The 18,943-nt window shown below is 53.2% G+C and overlaps 1 protein-coding gene and 3 long non-coding RNA genes across 12 annotated transcripts in view; 1 reads left to right on the top strand and 3 right to left on the bottom strand.

The window, feature by feature from the left end:
• Positions 1-1,396: 1,396 nt before the first annotated feature.
• LOC309802659 lies at positions 1,397-7,742 on the bottom strand. The gene is made up of 3 exons (XR_014293846.1): positions 7,618-7,742; positions 7,299-7,474; positions 1,397-2,874 (listed from the first exon to the last, which is right to left on the bottom strand). It is a non-coding gene; the product is annotated as an uncharacterized lncRNA (long non-coding RNA).
• On the top strand, positions 6,872-14,972 carry PIF1 (PIF1 5'-to-3' DNA helicase). 9 transcript variants are annotated; one of them, XM_082618394.1, is made up of 13 exons: positions 6,890-6,944; positions 7,569-8,239; positions 9,100-9,232; positions 9,317-9,442; positions 9,561-9,714; positions 9,806-9,920; positions 9,996-10,102; positions 11,320-11,459; positions 11,826-11,932; positions 12,662-12,749; positions 12,906-13,051; positions 13,669-13,860; positions 14,070-14,972. In XM_082618394.1, coding segments are annotated over exons 1-13 (2,040 nt in total). In that variant the 5' UTR covers positions 6,890-6,943; the 3' UTR covers positions 14,130-14,972. The 9 variants fall into 9 exon arrangements, with proteins under 9 accessions (XP_082474521.1, XP_082474517.1, XP_082474520.1 ...); XM_082618392.1 differs by having other exon boundaries at positions 7,569-8,257; XM_082618395.1 differs by having other exon boundaries at positions 6,872-6,944; positions 7,663-8,257; positions 9,100-9,442.
• Positions 10,025-12,935, bottom strand: LOC309802660. Its single transcript, XR_014293847.1, has 3 exons — positions 12,853-12,935; positions 12,226-12,325; positions 10,025-10,109 (listed from the first exon to the last, which is right to left on the bottom strand). It is a non-coding gene; the product is annotated as an uncharacterized lncRNA (long non-coding RNA).
• LOC309802662 overlaps positions 14,059-18,943 on the bottom strand; it is a 39,643-nt gene continuing 34,758 nt past the window's right edge. The window contains exons 2-3 of the long non-coding RNA XR_014293848.1: positions 17,140-17,237; positions 14,059-14,130 (exon numbers count right to left, since the gene is read on the bottom strand). This is a non-coding gene — a long non-coding RNA (uncharacterized lncRNA). The remainder of the gene's footprint in view (positions 14,131-17,139; positions 17,238-18,943) is intronic.

Genomic DNA, 18,943 nt, shown 5'->3' with positions numbered 1-18,943 from the left:
TGTGTGTGTGTGTGTATAGGGAGGCCAGGCTGGAGAAGCAGACAGAGCTCAGTGTAGAGAGGACCTTGAAGCTGTGTTGAGGAGACTACATTTCAACCTCAGGCCAATGGGAAGTCACTGAAAGTCTGGGGCTGTGGAAGGGATGGAGTCTATTTTGCATATGTATGTGCCATTTAATCAACAAAGTTTATTGAGTGCCTCTGAAGTGGGGTGTTTTCCAGTACTTCACCCTGGCATTTATCTGTTCACTCAAAAGAATTTGGGGCACCTCTGTTATCCGCTCACTGTACTAAACTCCTCACAAAAGTAGGTACCCATCCATGAAATAAATAGAATTTTTATCCTCATTTTACAGATCAAGAATCCAAGGCTTGGACCTGTTTTTTTTGTTTGTTTGTTTTTTTGCGGTACGCGGGCCTCCCACCGCTGTGGCCTCTCCCGCTGCGGAGCAAGGCTCGGGACGCGCAGGCTCAGCGGCCATGGCTCAGGGGACATGGCTCAGGGGACATGGCTCAGGGGCCCAGCTGCTCCGCGGCATGTGGGATCCTCCCGGACCGGGGCACGAACCCATGTCCCCTGCATCGGCAGGCAGACTCTCAATCACTGCGCCACCAGGGAAGCCCTATTTTTAGTTTTGTAGAGAACCTCCATACTGTTTTCCACAGTGGCTGCACCAAATTTACATTCCCACCAACAGTGTGCATTCTCCACACCTGCTCCAGCATTTGTTGTTTGTGGACTTTTTAATGATGGCCTTTCTGACCGGTGTCAGGTGATACCTCATTACAGTTTTGATTTGCATTTCTCTGATAATTAGAGACGTTGAGCATCTTTTCATGTGCCTATTGGCTATCTGTATATGTCTTCTTTGGAGAAATGTCTATTTAGGTCTTCTGCCAATTTTTTGATTGGGTTGTTTGGTTTTTTTATTGTTGTTATTACTGAGTTGTATGAGCTGTTTGTATATTTTGGAAATTAAGCCCTTGTCAGTCGCATTCTTTGCAAATATTTTCTCCCAGTCCATAGGTTGTCTTTTCATGTCAACTATACTACAATTCTAAAAAACAAAACAAAACATTTTGGAGGCAGAAACAACAGGTTTCGATGGTGGATTGGATGTGGTAGGTGAAGAAGGAATCAAGGATATGGTGTGGGTTTTTAACTTGAGCCAAAAATGGAGGTGGGCTTCCCTGGTGGCGCAGTGGTTGAGAGTCCGCCTGCCGTTGCAGGGGACACAGGTTCATGCCCCGGTCCGGGAAGATCCCACATGCTGCGGAGCGGCTGGGCCCATGAGCCATGGCCACTGAGCCTGCGCATCCAGAGCCTGTGCTCCGCAACGGGAGAGGCCACAACAGTGAGAGGCCCGCGTACAGCAAAAAAAAAAAAAAAAAAAAAAAAATGGAGGTGCCATTTACAGAGATGATGAAGACAGGAGAAAAACAGGTCTATGTGGTATTGGAGAAGGAGATTAAAAGCTCTGTTTTGGAGAGCGTGAGTTTAACATGCCATTTAGGGGCTTCCCTGGTGGCATAGTGGTTAAGAATCCGCCTGTCAATGCAGGGGACACGGGTTTGAGCCCTGGTTCAGGAAGATCCCACATGCTGCAGAGCAGCTAGGCCCGTGCGCCACAACTACTGAGCCTGTGCTCTAGAGCCCGCACACCTAGAGCCGGTGCTCTGCGACAAGAGAAGCCACCGCAATGAGAAGCCCACGCACTGCAATGAAGATTAGCCCCCGTTCACCGCAACTACAAAGAAAGACCCCGCGCAGCAACGAAGACCCAACGCAGCCAAAAATAAGTAAATAAATAAATTAATTTTTAAAAATGCCATTTAGGCATCTGTATGGAGATATCGGGAGGACAAATGGCAATACAGTCTGGAGTTCAGGGGAGAAGGGCAGGCTGGGGTTATAATATTGAGAATCAGCATGTAGCTGATAATTAAGTCATGAGATTGGAAAAGATAGGAAAAAAAGAAAGTCCTCCCACATTGAGAGGTCTGGTTGAGGGAAAGGGATTAGCAAAGGAGACAGACATGAAGCAGCCAATATGTAGGAAAAACGAGGGGAGTATGTTGTGGAAGTTAAGAGAGTATTTCAACGAGGTATAATCAGCTGTACCAGAGGTTCAATAAAATGAGTGTCAGCTGCCCAAAGAAGAAGCAACACGAGGTGTGCTCTGGAAGCTGGAAGACCGCGAAACACCCTTTCAGCTCCTCTGCCAGACTGTTGTAAGCTTAGGGCTGTAAAGGCGGGGAGGGCAAAAGCACAGCGAGAAAGGGCCGCAGGGAGAGAGGAAGGAAGGGGCTGGCTGTTTCAAGTATCAAATGAGAAAACGCCGAAAGTGCAATTAGTAAACCACCTAGTCGTGTGCTGATGTCGTCGTTATTATTAGTGAGCCGGGGATTGGACTGAGACCGCCAGTGGGAGAAAGCAGATAAGAAAGTATAGAAAGAGTTCTGGAGGAGGAAATTTCATAGTGAAGAAAACCCGTTCCTCCTGACAGTTTGCGTTAAAACCAGGCTTTGGATTAGGCGAGGAGATCGGGGAGCAGTGCTGCGCTTCACTCGGAATTGACCTCTCGGCGGCAGCAGCGAGCAGAAGACCCGCGGATGCGAAGAGGGCCCAAAGCCCAGAGGGAGGAAGTCCGGCCCCAGATGTGAGGAAGTCCAGCCCCAGATGTGAGGAAGTCCGGCCCCAGATTTGAGGAGTCCCTCTGCCTCCGCCTCCTTCCTCCATCGGCCAATCAGGATCCAGCTGACGGCTGGTGGCGCTGGGGCGGGGAGGAGGGCGGAGTCTGAGGACCGTTAATCCATCGCCAGGCGGTATCTAGCTTTCCTCCGACTCCTTTCGCTCCAAAGACTCACTGTTAACCTGGTGGACAGAAAACCACTTTGGAAAAAGCTATTGCAGCTTCATATAAAACTGAATATAAACCCCATGACCTGGGCTTCCCTGGTGGCGCAGTGGTTGAGTCCGCCTGCCGATGCAGGGGACACGGGTTCGTGCCCCGGTCCGGGAAGATCCCACATGCCGCGGAGTGGCTAGGCCCATGAGCCATGGCTGCTGAGCTGTGCGTCCGGAGCCTGTGTTCCGCAGCGGGAGAGGCCACAACAGTGAGAGGCCCGCGTACCGCAAAAAAAACAAAAAAAACTCCATGACCAGCAATTTCTCACCTAGGAATTCTTTCAAGAGAAATTAAAGCATAAATCCCAGAAAGCTCAGATTTCCATCAATAGGAAAATGGGTAAACTGTAGTATATCCATACAATGCAATATTACTCAGCATTTAAAAGGAACCAACTGGGACTTCCCTCGTGGCTCAGTGGTTAAGAATCCGCCTGCCAATGCAGGGGACACAGGTTTGAGCTCTGGTCCGGGAAGATCCCATATGCCACGGAGCAACTGAGCCCATGCACCACAACTACTGAGCCTGCGCTCTAGAGCCCGCGTGCCACAACTACTGAGCCCACATGCCTAGAGCCCGAGCTCTGCAACAAGAGAAGCCACCGCAATGAGAAGCCCGAGCACCGCAATGAAGAGTAGCCCCCGCTCGCTGCAACTAGAGAAAGCCCACGGGCAGCAACGAAGACCCAACAACGAAGACCCAATGCAGCCATAAATAAATAAATAAATAAATAAATAAATAAATTTAAGGAAAAAAAAAAGAGATAAGTATAGGGACTTCCCTAGTGGTCCAGTGGTTAAGACTGCACTCCCAATGCAGGGGGCCAGGGTTGGACCCCTGGTCAGGGAACCACAACCTGCCTGCTGCAACTAAGACCCGGTGCAGCCAAATAAATAAATAAATTCTTTTTTTAAAAAGGTAAGCATAAACTCTAGTTAATTCTATGCATGTTGAAGTGTTTAGACGTGAAATGAACTGTTGTCTGCAACTTTGAAATGAATAACAAAAAATGGATTGACGCTCGGTGCTTTGTGACCACCTAGAGGGGTGGGATAGGGAGGGTGAGAGGGAGACGCAAGAGGGAGGAGATATGGGGATATATGTATATGTATAGCTGATCCGCTTTGTTATAAAGCAGAAACTAACACACATTGTAAAGCAATTATACTCCAATAAAGATGTTTAAAAAAATAGATTGATGAATGGGGAGATGGATAGATGGTTAGATGTGTTAAAACAAATACAGCAAAATATTAATTGTAGAATCTTGGTGGTAGGTATATGGTGTTCACTGTGAAAGTCTTTCTATCTTTCTGTATATGTTGGAATATTTTCAGAATAAAATGTTTGGGGTACCAGGAGCTGAGAGGAGAGAGGAATGGGGAGTTGTCTAATGGTTTTCTAACCACTGTCTAATGGATACAAAGTTTCTGTTTCGGAATAATGAAACTTTTCTAGAAATAGAGGTGATGGTTATACAGCATTTGAATGTACTTAATGGCAATGAATTGTACACGTAAAAATAGTTAACATGGTAAATTTTACGTTATGTATATTTTACAATAAAAAAAAACTTGGGGGCTTCCCTGGTGGCGCAGTGGTTGAGGGTCCGCGCCCTGGTCCGGGAGGATCCCACATGCCGCAGAGCGGCTGGGCCCGTGAGCCATGGCCGCTGAGCCTGAGTGTCCGGAGCCTGTGCTCCGCAACGGGAGAGGCCACAACAGTGAGAGGCCCGCGTACCGAGAAAAAAAAAAAAAAAACTTGAGGGAATTCCCTGGCGGTCCAGGGGTTAGGACTCGGGGTTTTCACTGAGGGGGGCGGGTTTCTATGCCTGGTCGGGAGCTAACATCCTGCAAGCCTAGTGGCAAGGCCAAAAAAAAATTGAAAGCCAAAAGAAAGAAAGTGTTGGGGGAAAATTCATGTGGAAGCCTCCATGCTTTCTCTAGAACTGGTCTGGGGTACTACACAGAGAGAAGGGAGAAGGTAGCCGACAGTGTGAGTGTGCTAGGCCCACTTTGAGCAGAGGGTAGTGGGAAGAGAGAACACAGGCTTTGGAAATAGACAGACATGGGTTCATAATCCCAGCTTTCGCTTTCTAGCTTATGATTGTATTTGTTTCTTATTGCTATAGCTGCTGTAACAAATTATCACATATTTACTGGCTTAAAACAACACAAATTTATTATCTTACAGTTCTGGAGGCCTAAAATGTGTCTCACTAAACTAAAATTAAGAGCTGTGTTCCTTCTGGAGAATCTAGAGGGGGATACCCACTTCCTCACCTTTTCCAGCTTCTAGAAACCTCCTGTATTCTATGGCTTGTCTCATGGCCCTTTCTTCCATTTTCTAGGCCAGCAGTAATATCTTCAAATCAATCTTTCTCTCTCTGTCTGTCTCTCCCTCTTACATATACATATACACATACACACACACACACACACACACACACTTCTGCTTCCTCCTCATCACATCTCCTTCTCTGACTCTCTAGCCTCCCTTATAAGAATCCTAGTTGTGCCTACCCAGACAACCCAGGGTAATCTCCCCATCTCAAGATCCTTAATTTATCACATCTGCAAAGTCCCTTTTGCCATGTAAGGTAACATATTCACAAAAGGAATCTGGGGATTAGGATGCAGACATCTTTGTGGTTTGTGGGGGGGGGGGCAGGGGGTCATTATTCTGCCTACCACAGTGACATTAAAAATTTTCCTGTGCTACTAGTACTCACGTGTCAAGACAACACTTAAGAGGAAAAATATTTCTCATGATTTTTTCCTAACAGTTTTATTGAGATATAATTCACATACCGTACAATTTAAAGCAAATAATTTAATGCTTTTTAGTATAGTCACAGAGTTGTGCAATCATCACATCTTCATCTTTCTCCATTTTTAAATATGAGGAAACAAAGGCTTGAGACATTAAGGAAACTTGCTTAGAGTAACATCTGACTGGCAGGCCTGGGGCAATGCACTGGCTCTCAGGAGCTGAGATTCCAGTCCAGGGCTGGACTCCCTTCACCAAGTTAGACCAGTCACCTGGGAGCAGTGTGGTGTAGCAGTTAAACTAGCAGGCTTAGACTTCGGTTTAAGGCTTTGTTTTGCTATCTACAAGCTACGTGACATCTGGTAAAACTTCTTGGAGCCTTGGTTTCCTCATTTGTAAAATGAGGGCAATTCAATAAATGAGCAGGCTGACTCACCTGTAAGATGCCTTCTAGCTATGTCATTCCAAGATTTAATGAGGGAGGAAAAAGATAATTAAAAATGAATTCCCTAAGCATTCAGTTCAATGAGAGGGATGCGAATTCCCTGAAGACAGAGGCCCACACACTTCCCTTGTACTCCCTGAGCACCTGGCCACAGGTCTCAAGAGTTCCTCACTGATGGGTCTCAGACACGTGGGAAAGACAAATGCGTAAAATGATGGTTACAGAGACAGATAAGTGTGGAAAGAGCTGTTGGGGGCGGGGTGGGCAGCGAGAGCAGTAGGCCATGGGTGTGTGTGTGTGTGTGTGTGTGCGCGCGCGAGCGCGAGGGTTGGGGGGGTTTGCCCAGAAATGGGCAGAGGTCCTGTGATGTGTAAACAGAGATGAGAGGGATCAGAGGCAGCTCTTCCGCAAGGACAAGTTCAGCCTTAGTGCGAGGGCTAGAGAGGAGGGAGTGTGCGTTGGAGGTATGGTTCTGAAAATAAACCTTCAGAGACGCGATTGGTGACACAACACCACGCGCGGCCCCGCTGCAGTCCCCGCCCCCTCCCACCACACCCACTAGTCCGCGCGACTTGGTATGCTCCGCCACCACAATAAGCCTCCTTCCTCCGGCGTGCTATTGGTACAGCCCAAGCCCCGCGAGTTGAAACGCAAAGAAAGACACTCCCGTTGTCACGCCCGCTGTCTCTGATTGGCCGGAAAATTTAAAGATCCGGCCGGTGATAGGGTGATTTTCTACACCCAGTATTTGAAAGTTTCTAGTGTCCTACTTTTGACTGCATGTGGACCTTGTTTAGCTTGTTCGCCCGAGTGCTGGCGCAAGTGAGTGTTCACCCGATCCTAGAGGTGGGAGGCAGAGCGCCTGCTTCTTCAAGGGGTCCCTGCCGGGAGGGTGCGTACTAGTGGGTCAGACGGAGGGTGAACGGAAACCCGGACGCCAGGTTCCCTCCGCGATTTCCCTAGCCAAATATTTTCTACCCCATCCCACCTTGGAGATGGGAAGCGCCGGGGCTTCAGAATCACACAAGCCCTGACTCCCACCAGCCGTTGTGGCCTCTCTCAGCCTGTTTTCCACTTCTGTACACGGGGGATAGTGAGACCTGCTTGGCTGCATATAAACCAGTGAACGTACCTGGAAGACAGAAGGCGCTGATTACATGTCAGTCCCCTGCTTACCTCCACACGTGAGAGTCCCCTGCTTCCTGGCGAGAAGACTCAGGATTCTCGTGCTCGCCCTGGGTCTCTTGGAAGCAGGCTTCGTTTCTGCTCAGGGGATCCCTTCTTCTGTGGCCCTTGTCGCACAGCCGAGGTTCCCCAACCCTGGGTGTACTTGACGCTGCCCATCCGCCGCTCTGGAAATTATTGTGTAGGAGAGTAATTTCTAAGAGAATTTCCGGTTCGCCCCAGGACCCTTTTACCTTCTCCGTGAACTCTCTGTGTTACCAGTGACAGCCCCGGGACCCTTTGTGGCTATGACCCGGCTCCCCGTCCTGACCTCTACACCACCTGTGATGACCCCTGCGCTCCGGTCTTTTTGCAGGCCTGCAGAGTTGGTGGCGATGCTGTCGGGCACCCAGGCAGTGGCAGCGGAATGCGCGGACGCGGAGCTGCGGTGCCGTGTTGCTGTGGAGGAGCTGAGCCCGGGCGGGCAGCCGCGAAGGCGCCAGGCCCTACGCACCGCGGAGCTGAGACTGGGTCGTAACGAGCGCCGCGAGTTGATGCTGAGGCTGCAGGCGCCCGGGCCCGTGGAGCGGCCGCGGTGCTTTCCACTGCGCGCCGTGCGCCTCTTCACGCGCTTCGCCTCGTCCGGGCGCAGCACTCTGCGGCTTCCCGCCGACGGCGCTCCCCGGACCGGCGCTGTTCAGCTGCTGCTCTCCGACTGCCCCCCTGACCGCCTGCGCCGCTTCCTGCGCACTCTGCGCCTCAAGCTGGCCGCGGCCCCGGGTCCCGGGCCGGCCTCCGCCCGCACGCAGCTGCTTGGCCCGCGGCCCCGCGACTTCGTCACCATCAGCCCGGTGCAGCCCGAGGAGCTGCAGCGCGCCGCGGCCACCTGCGTCACGGACTCCACGCCGGTGAAGCAGCCCACGGAGCCCCGGTCGGGGGCCAAGCCCAGCACCGTGAGGACAGGAAGGGGGGTACGCCTTGGGGAGTGGGTGTGCCACTGAGACGGAAGAGACCGAGAAAGCCCAAGTGTGGGGGGAAGATGGTGGCGGTGTTCGAGATGGCTACTGGTTATCTCAGACGAGATGCTCATCAGACTTCTGAGAATGACAGGAATATGGGAATTGTGCATGTGTTTCTCATGGTGCAATCCCTGAGATTGAGTAACGAGACTAGGAAAAGGGGGCCAAGGTCACATTAAAAGAGAAAGCAGAGAAGGTGCTTCAGAAGAAAAGTGGGAACTTGGTCGCCCTGGAGCAGGAGAGGAGGTTTTGGAGAGAACGAAGCGGTCAGCTGTGTAGGGGCAGCCAACAGGTCCAATCAGATAGGGGGACAAAGTCTGGTGGGTCTGACAGTGTTCGGGAACTGGAACAGATGGATCACAGACCACAGAGATTTGAGACAAGCTGGTAAGAAGAAGGAGATGCGGCCAGAAGGGGCCCTGGCTAGGCAGGGTTTTGCTTGGGTGTTTTGAGTCAAGAGAGACACATCTGTGACAGGAAGGGTAGTGAGAAGGAAGGATGGGTAAGAGAACCAGGAGAGTTAGGGAACCCAGGGGAGAAAGCTGAAGGAGAATCTGGACCTGCACACTGGGGTCTTCAGGGCACCAGGAGTCAGTGGAGATCCAGCCTCGGTCCCTTCCTCAAGGAGAGACCTGGACCCCTGTGGTTACTGGCAAGATCTCCAGGTGAACCGAGGCTGCCCAAGGGCTCCAAGGAGAGAAGCCAGCAGAGACACAAAGGGCTACCAGGCCAAGAAGGGAGGGGGCAATGCCTAGGGAATGTGGGGAGGCCCTGAGACAGCCCTATCCCCCCAGGAAGTCCCAAGGTGGCCCCTGCCTGTGAAGAAGCTGAGCTTGCCCCCCACCAAACCAGAGCTTTCCAGGGAACAGGCTGCTGTGCTGAGGGTTGTCCTGAAAGGCCGGAGCATTTTCTTCACTGGGAGTGCAGGTAGTGGGGGGCAGAGTGGGTGTGGGGAGAACAGTGGTGTGCTAGGATGGAGGAGAAGTGGCCCTGGCTTTGCCTTCTGCCCAGGGACGGGGAAGTCTTATCTGCTGAAGCGTATCCTGGGCTCACTGCCTCCCACAGGCACTGTGGCCACTGCCAGCACTGGGGTGGCAGCCTGCCACATCGGGGGTACTACCCTCCATGCCTTTGCAGGTAAGTGAGAGCCTCTGGGGCTTAAGCTGGGAGCAAGCCAGGCAGGTGGGAAGAGAGGGGAGGTCAGGGTTGAGACAGGGCTGGGATCTCAGCCCAGGCTGAATAGTGTCACTCACAGGCATTGGCTCGGGCCAGGCTCCCCTGGCCCAGTGTGTGGCCCTGGCCCAGCGGCCAGGTGTGCGGCAGGGCTGGCTGAACTGCCAGCGGCTAGTCATCGATGAGATCTCCATGGTGGAAGCGGACCTATTTGACAAGCTGGAGGCCGTGGCCAGGTCAGTATGGGCAGTGAGGACTGGGTTCTGGTGGTCTTCCCCGTGGAACTCGCTCATCCCAGCACCTAAAGCACCACGTGCTCCTCTCCAGAGCTGTGAGGCAGCAGAGCAAGCCATTTGGAGGGATCCAGCTCATCATCTGTGGGGACTTCCTGCAGCTGCCGCCTGTAACCAAGGGATCCCAGCCCCCGCAGTTCTGCTTCCAGGTAGCACTCACCCTCTGGCCCTAACCCCCATAGGGGTCTGCTCTGCTCGCTGACACCCCACCTTGCCCCTACCAGGCCAAGAGCTGGAGGAGATGCGTCCCAGTGACCCTGGAGCTGACTGAGGTGTGGAGGCAGACGGACCAGACCTTCATCTCTCTGCTGCAAGCTGTGCGGCTGGGCAGGTGGGCCCTGGTGAATAGAGAAGGGGCCATGGGATGCGGATGCAAGCATGGGTCAGGGAGGAGCACAGGAACCCAGAGAAGGGAGAGAAATGCTTCATGGCCCCATTGGGGATGGTCACTCTGTGAGCACTGGGGCCCAGCCTCCCCCAGGGTTGGGGCCCTATCATCCAGCACAGGGCCTGGCACAGAGTACATGTCAGGGAATTATGGGCAGATGGAGACACAGGAGTTATTCAGAGATGTTAACACTCCCATTTTACAGATGCAGAAACTGGGGTTCAAAGAGGTGAAGTGACTTGCCCAAAGTCATGGCTAGTAAGTGGCTGAGCTAGGATTTGAACTCAGGTCTGACTCTAAAACCCAAGTTCCTTCTACTCTTTGACCCTGTGTGGCCACTTGCGGGGGAGAGGAGGTTGCAGACATGATCCCACCCCAGCTAGGACAAAAGGTTGAAATGCTACAGGTACTCTAACTTGGGAGTGGAAAGGAGGCCAGGAGGGCAGAAGATATGGACCGCAGCTGGGTCTTGGGACCCAGGTCAGATTGGGATGGGATGAAGGAAGCAGGTGGTGGTGGTGAGGGGCTTTCTATGCCTGGGGACAGGAGGCAGGCAGGAAGGTGCACAGCATACACCAGCAAGTGTGGGGGACAAGAGAAAGGCTGAGTGTGAGAGCAGTGAGAGGTGTTCCCAAGTTCTTCCCCCTCCTCTCACTTGAGTTGCTGCAGCACCCAGGCTTCCCTGGAGGAAGGCTTGAAGTGGGGAAAATAGAAACACAGGCTAGATTTTTTTTTTCCCTTAAGGCAGCAGGCAAGGGGCTAGAAAATTGTAGCTTGGAGGCCAATCTGATTATAGGGTACCAGTATTACAGGGTATCAACATCAGAGCCTCTCCTCGGTCTCTAAATCTCTGGCCTATGCTCACTCATCATATCTAACTTCCTCAGGGGAGCGGCTAGCTCCAACCTGGGGGCAGACACAGGGAAGGGTGCCTGCCCACGCTCACAGCCAAGCACCACCCCCGTGCTCATTCTCCATGCCTGGGGTCCAAGTGAGGAAGGAACAAGTTGGCCAGCTTGGGGAACCAGCAGATCTTGCCCTGGTGCTCCATCCAGTCCCCAAGCCTAGTCCACGGCCTGCTGCATGTGCCGTATCACCCACATTGCCCCACCTTCCCTGGTATTCAGGTAGGCTCTGCCCTGATAGCCTGGCCTCCACAGGTGCTCAGATGAGGTCACCCGCCAGCTCCGGGCCACTGCTGCCCACAGGGTGGGGCGAGATGGGATTGTGGCCACGAGGCTCTGCACCCACCAGGATGATGTGGCCCTTACCAATGAGAGGCAGCTGCAGGAACTACCAGGTGAGCAGGGAGCTGGGGCTGGGCCAGAGCAGCTGGGAGAGGCCATCAGGCAGGCATGGCCCCCCAGGCAGCCTGGGCCCTTGGTGTCATTTAGATATCTCGGTCCCAGCCTCTGTGACCATAAAGTCCCTTACATTTGCAGATGTAATTGTGTCTTTGAGAGATGTAACCTTTCCTGGGTCAAAGTCATTCAGCCAGTAAACACTAAAAATGAGACTTGAACCCAGGCCTCTGATTCCAAAGCCCCAGCTAGGTTTGAGCTGTGCTCACTACCTCCCTCCATGCCCTGGTCTAATAGGTGTTTTTTTGGAAATTGAGCCACAAGTCAGTGACTTGTAATCTGTTTGCCCAACTCTCTTTTCCCAGGTGAGGTACACAGCTTTGAGGCCATGGACAGTGACCCTGAGCAAGCCCGGACCCTAGATGCTCAGTGTCCCGTTAGCCAGCTCCTTCAGCTAAAGCTGGGGGCTCAGGTGAGTGGGAAGCAGGGCCTAGACCCTGGGAGCATTGGCCTCCCTGATCCTTGCCCCTCTGCACAGGCTGCTCCACAGCCAGAGGGCCCAGCTGTGACCATAGCAAACTTCTTCCCTCCTGTTCCCAGCCACTTTCCTGTCTTCCATTACCTGAAGCTCCCAGCCATTTTCCTGTCTTCCATTTTCCATTTTCTTCCTCCACCTGAAGCTCCAAGCAGTGTTGCTTTAGACAAATGCCTTTCCTTTGCTGAAGCTGGGTTTCCCCATCTCTAAATTCAGAGTAAAATACCTACCGCACTCAGTTGTCTTCTGCAGTGTAGCCTCTACTGTGAGCATCCTCCTTCCTTCCACAATGGTGAGGGTGGGATCCTTTTCTCAGGTTCCAAAGGGCACCTAGGGGGAAATGCAGGCACAGCGGTTGGAAGAGGGCTATCCCTCAAGATTGAGGTCCATACACATTCCCTGTAATAGACTTGGTCATTGTGCCCTGTCACCTTATTGTTTTTACCCCCTCCTTCTGAGGCAAACTGAGCAAATGTCATTCCCCTTTGACACAAGGGGAAACTGAGACCTAAGGAAATAAAGCAGTTTGTCGCAGGGGCCTCAGCAGACTCAGTGCCCCTCCATGACAGACCCCAGCCTCAGAGATCCGCCGAAGTGACCCCTGGAGCTGAGGCCAGGCGTGGGGATGCCCTTCAGTCCATGCCTCCAGTTTTCCTTCTCTCACAGGTGATGCTGGTGAAGAACTTGGCAGTGTCTCGGGGCCTGGTAAATGGTGCCCGAGGGGTGGTAGTTGGGTTCGAAGCCGAGGGGAGAGGTAAGTGATAGGGGAGCAGTCCTACTGCTCAGGTTTGCAGCAGGGCCCTGGGTTTAATGTGCAGAGGAAAAGGCTAGCATGGAAAGGTGAGGCCTATCCTCACCTTGGAGCCCTGAAGCGGGACTGAAAGGTGGGACTTCTCCACGCCTCCCTCAGGGCTGCCCCAGGTGCGGTTCCTGTGTGGAGTTACCGAGGTCATCCGTGCTGACCGCTGGATGGTGCAGGCCACTGGGGGCCGGCTTCTCAGCCGGCAGCAGCTGCCCCTCCAGCTGGCCTGGGCCATATCCATCCACAAGAGCCAGGTGAGTGTGGGGATGGGGGCAGGATAGGCCTGGGGCATGTTGAAGGGTGCGGGGTCTTAGAGGCTTTGTGAGGGTTGAACTTGCCCTGGATGGAAAGTTCCAGACCAGCTGTAGAATAAACCTTTCTTTAGTGCATTTCCCATCCCACTTCCTCTCTTTCCTGGACACATACACTTCCCCTCTGTCATCTCGGGCCCTGCCATTTTCTGAGCCACTATTAGATATGTTAATTTTAACATATTATGACAACTGTAGGAGTTATAGTTGTAATAATCATTCTTGTTTTATAGAAGAGGAAACCAAGGCTCAGAGAGGTTAAGTAACTTGTCCAAGGTCACACAGCTAGTGCCCTGTAGAGCCAAGATTCATTTCCATGTCTGTCTGACCCAGACCTGAGCTCTTTCCTTTCACCCTTATCCCTCTACTCTTATCTTGGATCTGTATTTCCTGGACACCCCCCTACTCAGACACCCATCATCCTGTCTCTCTGACTCAGAATCTCTGGACTGGGCAAGGAGATCAGGGGCAATAGCTGGGCTGGTGGAGGTGGGGTCAGGTTCTTGGGCACAAGTGAATTCAGGCTGAGCTGGCTCCAGCCCTGTCCCTCCCTCCCCCAGGGCATGTCCCTGGATTGCGTGGAGATCTCTCTGAGCCGTGTGTTTGCCAGCGGCCAGGCCTATGTGGCCCTTTCCCGGGCCCGCAGCCTGCAGGGCCTATGTGTGTTGGACTTTGACCCCATGGTGGTTCGCTGTGACCCCCGTGTGCTGAGCTTCTATGCTACCCTGCGGCAGGACAGGGGCCTCAGCCTGGTAAGAGGGAGTCACCCAATGGTGGGCCATGGGGCCGTGGGCAGCCTGGGAGCTAGGACAGAGGGAAGGCCAAAGGACCATGGGGAGGGGGTGGCAGAGCCTCCTCGGCTCCGTTGGCAGCAGGGGCAAGAGGAAGGAGATGCTGGCCCCCAGGCTACGACTCGGGGGTGGCACAAGCCCATGACTGGGTTTCTCTGGCTCTGATATAGGAGTCCCCAGATGACGATGAGGCAGCCTCCGACCAGGAGAACGTGGACCCGAACCTTTGATCTGCAAAGAGAAGACAAAGGGTGGTCTCCCCCTCTTCCTGCTCCCTGGTGGGCCAGGCCCCAGGGGATACCTGGGGGAGGGTAGTGTATGTCCCTTTCTCCCTTCATCAGGGGCTCTCAGCCTCCTGGCAGGGCTCAGGAGAGTGCTTCCCATCCATTTGCCAGCTGTGCCTCAGTTTTTCCCCTTGCCCTGGGTGAGCTGCTTCCAGGGTCAGGAGTTGACAATGGGCCTGCAGTGGTAGCTGGTGTTATAGGACACAGCTCTCTGCGAGGGGCTGGCCACAGGGCCACACGGTTGTGAATGCCGCTCTGTTTTTTTTGTTTTTTTTTTGCGGTACGCGGGCCTCTCACTGTGTGGCCTCCCGTGGTACTCCCGTTGCGGAGTACAGGCTCTGGATGCCCAGGCTCAGTGGCCAAGGCTCACAGGCCCAGCCACTCTGTGGCATGTGGGATCATCCCAGACTGGGGCATGAACCCGTGTCCCCTGCCTCGGCAGGCGGACTCTCAACCACTGCGCCACCAGGGAAGCCCATGAATGCCGTTCTCTTTAGGCTGCAGAGAGGAGAGGTGGCAGGTCCTCCAGGAGCAGGAACAGGCTGTAGGGGTCCTGGCAGGGGACTCAGGTCCCAAGCAGAGAAGGGAACCTGAGGCGGGGGGATCTTCACAGCTAGACCTAGCCCAGCACAAGCCAGGACAAACACCCTCCTGAGCCTAACCTGAGAACATGCACTGCAAACTGTGTGTCTATATCTTACGCTGCTCTTTCGGTGAAGAAATCGTGTGTAGAAGTATTGAAATGGTTGTTCTCAGACTGTATTTATTTTGGACAAATAAACCTGTGAACTGTGTGAGGACTGTGAGTTGAGTCTTATGCTCCCTTTAAGAACCCCTACCTGGGGCACTGGCTGACCCTTTCCGGGGTGCTACCCCTACCCCACCCCGCATACCTGGTCACACAGAGGTGTCTGTTAACGCCTTGATGGCTGAGCTCAGAGCACCCTTATATGAGGTTTCGTTAGTATCACTGGTTATTTGGCAAAGCTGAGTTACCTGAGGTTGGTGACTCATAGCGAATTGCCATTACCCAACAGTCTGACAAGGACACACTAGAGAATTCACACGATGGGAAATGGGCCTGTCACAATGTCCAAATGCTGGGGGCCTCGGTTGAAACTTTCTCACTTTGTGCCTTGCTGGGGCTCCAGCTTGGATGTTCTGATCATGGTAGCTTCAGCTGATCAAAAAGCCTGATGGAATTTGCTCAGGGGCCCTCATAGGCTGGCAAAGACTAAGGTTCACTGCTTATGAGTGAAAAGGTTATCAGTTCTGGCTGATAAATACAGGTTATAGTGGAAGCGTGCAGTGGCAGCTCTAGAGAGCAATGGTTAGTTAAACGTAAAATTGCCAATGGTGGGAGACCTCAAGAAGGCGGAAACCATGCTGGTTGCTAGGGGACGTGAAATCTCGGGTGCTTGAAGGTGTCTGTCCTTGTCTCCCAAAAGCCAGCACAGGCTCTAGCACACAAAGATTGGGTGCTCAGGGAGTGTCTGCTTAAATGGGGGCTCAGTGCCACGGTGTTTCAGAGGGGCTACAGGGCCTCAGACATTCTCGGTGGGCTTCGTGGAGGAGGCACAGCCTGTGGAGAATTTGACTGATGGTTATAGATCGGGGAGAGACCTGGCTTTCCATCCTGGTTTTACCACTCACCAGCTGTGCAACTTTAGGCATGTTACACAACCTCTCAGAGAGGGTTTCCTTACCTATAAAGTGCAGGTGGTAACTGACATCCACATAGGTTTGTTGGGAGAAAGGCCAGCCACATGGCAGGAGGTCAATCAGTAGCTGTTATTAACATTTATGGGACTTCCCTGGTGGTGCAGTGGTTTAGAATCTGCCTGGCAATGCAGGGGACATGGGTTTGAGCCCTGGTCCAGGAAGATCCCACATGCCGCGGAGCAACTAAGCCCGTGAGCCGCAACTACTGAGCCCGCGTGCCGCAACTACTGAAGCCTGCGTGCCTAGAGCCCGTGCTCCACAAGAGAAGCCACCGCACTGAGAAGCCTGCGCACCACAACGAAGAGTAGCTCCCGCTCGCCTCAACTAGAGAAAGCCTGCACGCAACAACAAAGACCCAATGCAGCCAAAATAAATAAATAAAATTTATGATGACTAATGGTTATCATCACCGTAGTGTCCGTAGAACACAGTCCTGCCTGTTCCTACACTGGCTCCTTTGGCAAACAAGATGTGGGGGCTTAGAGGGGTGCCACCCGGGCCCCCCGGATGACCCCTGCCTGTCTTGCACTTGCCACCACCCTTCCTGACCCTGAGGAGTCAGCTGTTTTTCTGTGGCATGAACCCTTTCCTCTGCCCCAAATACAAGACAGTCTTAGGAGAAGCCAAGCCCATCAGGGTGACCCCACACGCACAAGTGGGCAACCATGGGGGCTTTTAAATGTGGTGCCATTCAAGGATCAGGGTGTTCCCAAGTCAAGATAACTTGAGTGGGAAAGGAAGGTGGGAGAACAGAAGCCTAGCTCAAAGAACTGATATGAAGCCCAGAAACCCAGGCTTGGGAACCAGTGGGAACCAGGGAGGCTAGTCACTGAAGGTAGAGCTGGGAGCAGCTGGCCTGGAGGACCTCTGCGGCCACCCCTGGACAATGAGCACAGCCACCAGGGAAGGAGTCCTGAACTACACAGGTGGGCGTGTCTCTGGTTGAGCTTGGTCTCCTGCGCAGCGCCTGCAGCCACTGACAAGAGGCTGAATATGCTCTCAGGATGCAAGAAGGACCAGGGCTTCTGCCCAGAGATGAATCCCCCATCATCCTCCAGAGCCAGGCTCTTGAAGATGTCTTGGAGATGCAGTTATTTCTTCTGTACACTCTCCTGGGACTCTCCTCTCTGACCCCACCCCTCAACTTACACTGCTGAGGCATCCCCACCACCTCCAGCCCCTTTCCCTTCCCCAGGGACTGATTTCAGCGTTCCCTGCTCTCAGATGAACTCACCCTGCTTAAAGATGTCTTCCTCATGAGACCGTCTGGGCACCAGAAAGTCCTGTCCTGAGCAATCCTCTCTCAAGGTGAAGATGCTCTCCAGAAGGCCCCTGGAGGAGGGCAAACATGTTCATAGGAGGGGGAGCTCCAGACATCCTTGCCCCTCAGGCCAGATCATGAGAGTAGACTGCCTCATGAGGGAGGTGTGCAAGGAACCTCCCCGTTCTTTATTTTCTTGGCATCTCATTTAATCTAACTTTAAACCTGCATCCCTGGGGGTGTAGGGAAACCCCTATCTCAGTCAGGATTGGGGGCTCCCCACCCTCAGGGTCATACAGGCAGGAGTAGGCCTCATAGGAGCAGGCCTCTCAGCTCCAGGGCCTCATGGTAGCTGCTGACACCCGCAGTGACCAGCATCCACAGGCCATAACTCTGCCCAGGCCCAGGGGCAGGGTGGGGGAGGGCTTTCCCAGAGCCATAACCTCTCTGGGGGCCTCACACCATGCCCTCTGGAACTGTGCATCTCCCTGTGGTACTCCCAGGGGACCCTCTGATCGCTGGCCCCTCCCATCTTGGAGACCTTCCTCTCTGATTCTCCTTACCCCCAACATAATCCCCTCAAGGAAGTGGACCTAGGATGCAAAAGCCAGGAAACATTGTGTCCTCAGATAGCTTCCAGATTTGAGACAAAGAAGCCTGGTGACCCCACTTAGAATTTGGGGGCAGGGGTGGAGGGATAAGGACAGACAGAACCAAGAAAACATCCTCAGTAACATCCTGTCACACTGGGATAGAGGAGACCTCCTGCCCGTCTTGTGTGTTCATGTATTCATTCATTCATTTCACAAATATTTATCCAGGTGCTGGCTAGACATTGGAGACCCCACAGTAGCAAGAGACCTGGCTTAGATGTCTTCGTGCACCAAAGCACTGAGCACAATTACTTTAGAAAGGAGACACTTCATAAAATGTTTGATATTTAAAGAATTCAGGGCCAGTGCCATGCCCTGAGAGGTGGGGATTTTTACTCCCATTTTGCAGAGGAGGTAGCTGAGGCCTGGGGAGCTAGGCAGTGGCAGAGCTGGAACTGGAACCCTGTGCACTCCACTTGGTGTTCACGGTGCTGTCCAAAGGGAGTAAGAGGTGGGGCTGAAACAGAGGGACCGGTGGAGGGCCCACCTTCACCCTACCCTCAGTCGGAGGCCAGGGGAGGGTTTAGCGAGGAATGACCTGCTCCTTTCTGAGATCCTGGCACACTTTGCTCACCCCTACAGGGCCAATGGTGGTGCTCAGACCCCTGCATCCCACAGTAGTGGGCCTCCTGCTCCCCAAGCACCACACGCCAGGCACCACTAGGTGGCGCCAAGTGGTCAGTCGGGTCCTTTGTCTTCCAGTCTCTGTGCCTGGGTGGGCCACCTCAGGAGCTGGGGCGGCCAGTAGGCATAGGGAAGCTTCTTTGCTGAGAAGCTAGTAGTAGGTATCTGTTGAGTGCCTCATGGTTTGAGTTCATTAGCCCCCTTGTTTTTCCAATAACCCCAAGAGGAGAGTGGGACATTATCCCCACCTTATGGGGAAAGGAAACTAATCCCTTGTAAGGTTAGGCGACTTGGCCAAGGTCACACTGCAGGCTGGGTCTGGAACTCAAGTCCCACGGTCCTGGGATTTTTGCAAGGTCAGCAGAGGACACTGAAGCCAGATACTGGCTCCACCACTTGCTGTGTAACCTTGGACATGCTGCCTAAAACCTCAGCCCAAATTTCATCATTAGCCATGGAGTTAGGACAGGTAAAGAGCTGGGGTGGGGACAGGCATGTGG

Source organism: Mesoplodon mirus (assembly GCF_964341445.2).
Source record: "Mesoplodon mirus genome assembly, chromosome: 4".
NCBI classification, from domain to species: domain Eukaryota; kingdom Metazoa; phylum Chordata; class Mammalia; order Artiodactyla; family Ziphiidae; genus Mesoplodon; species Mesoplodon mirus.
This window is presented reverse-complemented; position numbering and strand designations above follow the sequence as displayed.